General features: G+C 34.0%; 1 protein-coding gene across 1 annotated transcript; it reads left to right on the forward strand.

Moving 5' to 3' along the window:
• The first annotated feature begins 353 nt into the window (after positions 1–353).
• Positions 354–7,017, forward strand: tmem106ba (transmembrane protein 106Ba). Its single transcript, XM_083548805.1, has 8 exons — positions 354–485; positions 1,500–1,697; positions 2,168–2,231; positions 2,587–2,746; positions 2,984–3,124; positions 4,167–4,216; positions 4,328–4,381; positions 5,471–7,017. The coding sequence occupies exons 2-8, from the start codon at positions 1,502–1,504 to the stop codon at positions 5,589–5,591; spliced, it is 786 nt and encodes a 261-aa protein (XP_083404931.1). The 5' UTR covers positions 354–485; positions 1,500–1,501; the 3' UTR covers positions 5,592–7,017.
• The last annotated feature ends 500 nt before the right edge of the window (positions 7,018–7,517 follow it).

The following is a 7,517-nucleotide window of genomic DNA, read 5'->3' on the forward strand; positions in this document are numbered from 1 at the left end:
TAGTGTTAGCAACATTATCAGCAACATGGCAAATCATACTTTTAATACTGTTGCATTGAAAATATGAAAGCTCATCTGATGAAGATAGAAAAGCACAAATTTTTATGTTGCCGATGTCGACAGTGGCAAGAAAAAACTTCCTGTGATGGAATGAGGAAGAAAGCTTGAGATGACTCAAGAGACACATCTGGGTGACACAAAATGTCAGTTCAGTGTAGTTCTATCTTTCCTGAGATCATCAGCTGGCCCCTGATGTTCACTACTGAACATCTGAATAATAAACCTGATCATCAGCAAAAATAATCTAATATAAAAATTATGGCCTGCTGTATAACGCCACCATCTCCTGCTAACGACCACGTGAGGGCGCAGTTCTGCGCATGCGCGTTTAAGCTCAGTGCGTCAACTTGTCAGGTCCAGTGTTGTTTCAGCGGTATTGGGGCAAACTAGCAGATATCAAGTAGACGCGGTATTAAAACACGAAGGTAAGAACCGACTGGGAAAATGTTTCGTTGATTTTCTTGCTTAGTTATATTCTTATATAGATCCACAACGCGTTTTTGTTCACGTTTTATTCCACCGTGACCAATAAATGGTTGCATGACGACGTTAAATAACGTAAACAATGTCACAGGCAGGAGAGCTGTATTTATGCTAATGCTAATATGCGCGTGTGTGTGTTTACTGATATAAAGCATAATATTTTCTTACAATAACATTTGCTTTGCTTTGAATTTATACTAAAGCAATAGTTACATAGACAAATCAACACAGACTTATGCCCTGTAGTAGTATTATATAACACACATTATATAAAGAGAGATTTTCTGAAATGACATTCATGACTTATTTATTGTACATGATAATATCTGTATGTTTTTTTAATTATCTGTGTGTATATAAAGGTCCCACTTTAAGGAACTATGTTACAATAGACACTTTTTTTATACCATTGCAGCACATACAGTGCAAATGTAAGGGAATATTGATTGTAATGTATTATAATGTATGAATTATGTAATATTATATCATGTGTAATATAAAATATAATATATAAATAATGTATTATTATAATGGACCCTGAAGAGAAAGTGTAAAACAGCTCTAAATCAATTGGTACAACAAATACGCACCTTTAGCGGTGCACAGGTGAGAAAGTATACATACAATATAGCCTTAATATTACCACTCCTGTAACAAGGAAAAGGACAGCTTAGTAGCTTTTATTTCTGAGAGTGCATTTAAGAGAATGTTAATGATGTTTATTAAAATCTAATGTGTGCAAAAAATACAGGAAATCTAAAGATTTTGATAATCCAAACACACAAAAAAAACATGACTTGCATAAACATTTTATTTGCTGTATGTCACATATTGCCTTTGTGAAGCGATGTTTGTGTAAGATGACCAGTTATTTTATACATTTTACAGCCTTTTACAGATATTAACTGATGCTTTCTGCTTCAAAGGTACTTTTCCTCTTTCTCCCTTAATTGCAGTCATGGGCAAGTCAATTTTCTCTTTGCCAAGTCAAAAATGTGAGAGCCAGGAGAAGCTGGCATCCGATGATAATCATTCCCATCAATCATCAGAAGAGGATGATAAAAATGATATCTCTCAGTTCCCTTATGTTGAGTTCACAGGAAGGGACAGTGTCACCTGTCCCACTTGTCAGGGAACAGGAAGAATACCAAGAGGTAACTTAATGTTAACTAGAAAACCATATACTGTTGAATGAGAGGGTTTTTTTTTCCCTCAAAGAGGGTTTATGTATTCTTTTCATTTGGCTAGAGGTGCTTAAGATCACTTTGGTGCCTATATTTTTATTGTTTATTATATTAATGTATATTCTTACTTATATAGAGAACTGGAACCAGAAGGGGTTTATATACAATTCTTAAGATGTTTCCAGCACCAATTTACATAAATTACTTACATTAGCAGCCAATCTAGAACAATTTATCAGCCTATCAGGAAACCCAACATTGTCAAAGTTTACTCTGGGTCTCAAGTTTCTCAAGTATCACTTAACACCCTTCTGGTTCAAGCCGTCATTGTGGTGCAACGCAACTCTAGCACTTCCATCAATATCTCATGAACTTCGTCAGTGACAATAGAAGAGGGTTTAAGCATAAGTTGTAATAATGTGTTTTTCTCTTCTGCTCAGAACAAGAAAATCAGCTTGTTGCCTTGATACCATACAGCGACCAAAGACTGAGACCAAGACGAACGTATGTTTTACCAGCACAATCCTTTTTCAAAGATTTATTAGCTATAGTCTATATACTTGTCAGCTAAAATTTCCAGTTAAACAGTTTGCAATTTGTCCTGTCTATTTTTTGCGGAAGAATGAAATGCATGTTCAATTTTTTAACATCAGATGTATGAAATATTACAGCATGCCGCCACACTAATTGAAGCCCCTTCGGTAGACAGTTTATTACAATGTTATACATATATTATACTAACTGTTTTTTTTTCTGTGCAATAATAATTGACTGGTTTTTAGACATGACTGCATAATTCTCTTATTGGAAAAGTTCCCTGTGTTATAATCCTAATGAGCAAACTTGTGTTTTTTTACAGTAAGCTGTATGTTAGCTTGTCAGTGGTGTTGTGTCTTCTGCTTTCTGGCCTGGCTGTGTTTTTCCTCTTCCCCCGCACCATTGATGTCGCCTACGTTGGTGTGAAATCTACATATGTCCAGTTTGATACACAGCATCGAATCATCTATCTGAACATTACAGTGAGACGTTTTGTCTTTTTCATTGATTTGTGTATATGTGTATATATATATATATATATATATATATATATATATATATATATACTAGACAGCCTTGTGCAGTTATATTCCATTATACTCATGCTTCAGATACCGAACTAATTTTTTTACTCAGTGTTTTTCTAGGTTAATTTGAAGAAGTGGTGTGTCATTTTGCGCTTTTTGGAATTAACAAAGTTTATTGTCTTTTCATTTCAGAACACTCTGAACATTACTAATAACAACTACTATCCAGTACAAGTGGCAAACATCACAGCGCAGGTGCAGTTCTATAAAACAGTGATCGGAAAGTCATTTGTGAGCAATTTGACGAGCGTGATGCCCCTAGACATGCAGCAGGTGTGTAAATTCCTCATTTGTGGCATATTTTCAGTTAAAAATGTCACTTTACTTTCACATCCACATGCAAATCCGAATGCCCCCCAAAATGCGCTTCATGCTCTATAGACTATTGTTTAAACTTTGAAATTCATGTAATGTTTTTTTTTTTTTTTAATCCTCTGAAGTTGCTGCTTATTACACCGTTATTCAGCTGTTATTCGTCTGTGTATATTTAAATGTATATGAGGCAGGAAAACAAAGTTCCTCAACAAACGATGACTTAAGCCTTGAGGGATAAATATGATTTTCGTACATGGTGAATATCAGTCTTTAGGAGGGTTATTGACGAGTTGTTTGATTTAATGTTATATCGGAATTAATCACTATAGAACTGTATTTGTTGTAAATTCGTGGTTATTTTGAAAAGAGGAAGATATGTATGTTTATAAATGATGGTTTAGAATTATAAAGTAGAACAATTTCACATCCACCCATACATAGCTATTAGGATGGAGTGTCCTGTATCCAAATTGGGATGACTGACAAGATTTATGTAGTTACATTGGTGTGAATGTAAATCTGGCAGGTCTTTTAAGAGGTTATATTTCCCTTCCAGCTTTTATAATATGCTCAAGGCTATGGGTGTAGCCTGTGGCTACAGTGATTGTGTCCTGTTGTCTGTTAGTCATTAGGCTAGTTTAAAGAGTGCCTTTACATGTTGTTTTTTAGATCCTGTTCAAAGTGAGTCATCAGTTCCCTCATGAACTCAAGATAACAACGGAGCATAGCAATAAGTCTACTGATGAATTGACACAAATAAATAGACAGTATAAAACTGGTATAGTGTATTTGAATGTATACTTCCTCTCTGAGAGGTTTTATAGACTGACATCCTATGAGTACACTTTATAGTTTTTATAGCAAACATCTTACCTTTTATCTTTCCTTGCATTTTAACTGCCTTAACATTGACTATATAATCAGCTGGCTCAATGCTGTTTGAGCACTTCGTTTTTTACAACCTTTACAACAAATACAATACCCTCTGAATTCTTTTTAGGTTGATTTCTCCGTTTCCACAGTCATAGCCAATGAGATGAGCTACATATAGTAAGTACTTTGAGTTTTGACATATTTGACATACTTTGAGTTTCCTATATTCATTATTCTTTACAGTTTTATGTGTGGGTGTGTGCGTGAAATGTTGTCTTTGTTTTTCAGTGACTTTTGTACCATGCAGTCCATAAAAGTGCACAACATTGTGGTCATCTTGCAGTAAGTACATGAGAACCGAGTAGAAGAGTACTGTTCATTCTCAATCCTTTTACCACAGTGCTACTGAATGCTTGATTCTGATTGGTCAGAAGGTGTTGAGCAATTTTTATAACGATGGCTCGGGTAGTAGTTTCAGTTATAGGGCAGATGTATATTTGCATGCTCATAAATGGGTTAAAATGAAGATTGTGACATTCTCTGGGAGGAGATTTTTATATAGAATTTATGAAAGAAGTCTAAAAAATGACATGAGAAAAAGAGATGCTGGTGAAGGAGTTGTAATTGGTAGGAGCCATTATAAGGTATTTGTGATAAGATGAATGCAATTGTTTCATGAATGTTCCACAATAACTAAATCTTATTATAATTTTTTTTTTTTTATAAAAGAAATGATAAATGTTATAGGCGAATAAAACCCCATGTCAGGCTGCATCACAGCACCTTGTTGTTGGTGTCGTTTATAAATGCAAGCCTTATTGTGTTTTTACCTTCAATCGTTGGTATCAGTCATTTAACTCAGTTTTAAGTGCATTTAATCATTATTGCATTATAATCTATTATAATGTAATATTGACAATTCAGAAGGCTATCCTGTAAATTTAAATATGACCAGTATTTATAACATATTTTTTTTATTAATGCGCCATTTGCTTTGTACTCATTTCTGGCCGACCCCTAAAGGTCACAGATAAGCGTTGTTTTGATAAATGGTGTCAGGAAAAACAATCATTTTGGTCAGATTAGTGCAGGCCCATATTTAACAATGACACATGTACACACTGGTTCGTTGTGCTTTAATGTACTGTGAGTCATTACAAGTCCTAACATGATCATAATATTTAGCAAGATATTATCTATGTTTGATCTATGAAGTATTATAAGAGCGTAAAAGATTTTCACACCCGGGTTAAGTTTTATAAAAGCATCATAAAGACCATAAAATTGAGTATGAAGGTAGAGAATGTTTATATGTTTATAATGTTAATATGAAGATCACTTTACCATTCTGTGAACATGCCCTTAGAAACTCTGCCTTGTATTGCAGTTTATTTTATACCTTCACATTATTCTGTGGTCTGTGTTCCTCAGGATGACTGTCACCACTGTGTACTTTGGCCACGCTGAACAGGTCTCTCAGGAGAGTTACCTTTACGTGGACTGCGGCACAAACTCCACCAGTCTCAAGGGACACATGACAGTGATCGAGTGACGCTTTAGAGCTTAAACCCCAGCTGGAAGATAGCAGAGTTTTCCTGAGCAGTTCCTGGTGCTGTGCATGCTCATGTCAGGAAGATGTCAAAGCTTCAGCCAGAATTCTCTCCGACGTATTTATGAATGACTTTTGTAGATAGATTAAATTGCAGATGAAGTTGTTCTCACTTATGACCGCAGAGATTTGTTGGTCCACTGTGGTTCTCACGTCGTTGCATACCTCACTTTGCCCAGGAAGAGTTTAAGATGGAAAAGGAACATAACCACACATGAGCATTACTCGCTGTGTATAAGTCACATAGAGCCTGAAGAGTTTAATGAACCACTGATTTTTTTTTCCGTTATAAGCTAGATAGATTTAATGTCTAGACAGAAACTTATGAAATTAATCCTGTTTTTTTTGGGGTTTTTTTTTTTATACATTTTGCAAATATTTATTTAATAGATAAATGGGAAATTAAAAAAAAGCAGTGTTCTCAATCATATGGGGGGATGTGGGGGCTCTTAGACATGCAAACCAGATGAAAAAAAGTTGCTGTAAATATTATTAATTTAAATGTGCAAGCTAAACTATTAAGTGAAGCTGTGATTTTTTAAAAAAATAATCATTATAAAATTAATCGAAGAAAAAATACATTCACCTTGACATATTTGACAAAAACGTTCTAATTTCAATCAACATTTTTCAAGCATCATTACATTTTTTGTCTGATGTGAAATTAAAAGAATGTTCTATTTAAAAAAAAAGCAGTGTTTTTAATATATATTTGACTCTTTAGTCAGTGTATTACAGATAATTATATTTATTTGTATTTTAAGATATAGTTTGATAATATTAAAAACTGTTTAAACTGTTTATTTTTTCTGCTTTCTCCTCTTGTTATGGCTAATCATCATCGATACAGCATTACCCAACATTTGATTAAAACAGCACTACAGGTGTGAAAAGTACATGCTATTTTTTCTTACTGGTTGTGTCAACAGGATATGTTTTTGGTTTTGTTCTAGTTTGCAGAATTAGACTGTCATGATCATTAGTGCAGCAAACCACATTAGACAGTGCAAGTATTAAAGAGTGCATTAGGATCAGACTGTGCAGCAAGATATCGCACAGTGGAGAATAGACACTGCATATTAAAGCTAAGAAAGAGGCCTTATATTTGACTATGTTGCAGTTTTATGTAACACGTGTGTTTGGGTTAATATGGGATCTATTACTGATATTGTGAATTTCATTCTAGGTGGAAGTGAGATTTCTGTGTGCATTCTTCATCCCTTTATTCACCCTTGTCTTTATCCAGCTGTAAAATTGGATAATAATCTTGACTATAATTAAATTGAAGGATTGGGGTAGAAAAGAGCTAGTCTCTGTTATTCCACTAGGGGGCAGAATATAGCAATAAACCCGGCTAAAAAAAAAAAAATCCTCATGCTCATTTATTTATCAACCTATTCATTTATCAACCTAAATTCTATTTATTAGTATTGTCTGGGCTAATTTTGTACAGTTTCAAGAAAAAAAAATCCTAATTACATTTCAATGAGAAAGTGAAAATATTTTATAACGAATTTCTTTAACGAATATAATAGGAATAATATGAAATGCATGGTCGTTTTGGCAAAGACAAATCCTACGGGAAACAACTATAGTGATTATATAATATATAGGATCGCATATGAAAGTTCTTAATATGTGGAATATCATTAATATGATAAGAGGGCATAATTATATATTAAATAATGGCATAATTCCTGATAAAGTCCACTGGTAATTTAATTTTCTTCTCCAGATTATTTTGTACCTCGGTATATTTATTAACAACGCCACATTTACCAGTAGAAGTGATCTGTTTATCTCAGTAAGGTGATAATAACTGGGACTGCGTGTTAGTATAATTACAGTTATTTATAAGGCAGCGCATTA

Source organism: Silurus aristotelis, assembly GCF_946808225.1.
Source record: "Silurus aristotelis genome assembly, chromosome: 8".
Taxonomy (NCBI): domain Eukaryota; kingdom Metazoa; phylum Chordata; class Actinopteri; order Siluriformes; family Siluridae; genus Silurus; species Silurus aristotelis.

Excerpts from the sequence above, each read along its gene's own strand:
- tmem106ba (XM_083548805.1), top strand. The coding sequence starts at position 1,502 with ATGGGCAAGTCAATTTTCTCTTTGCCAAGTCAAAAATGTGAGAGCCAG. Across the intron at positions 3,125-4,166 it reads TGCCCCTAGACATGCAGCAG|GTTGATTTCTCCGTTTCCAC; the intron begins GTGTGTAAATTC and ends AATTCTTTTTAG. Across the intron at positions 4,382-5,470 it reads AACATTGTGGTCATCTTGCA|GATGACTGTCACCACTGTGT; the intron begins GTAAGTACATGA and ends TGTGTTCCTCAG.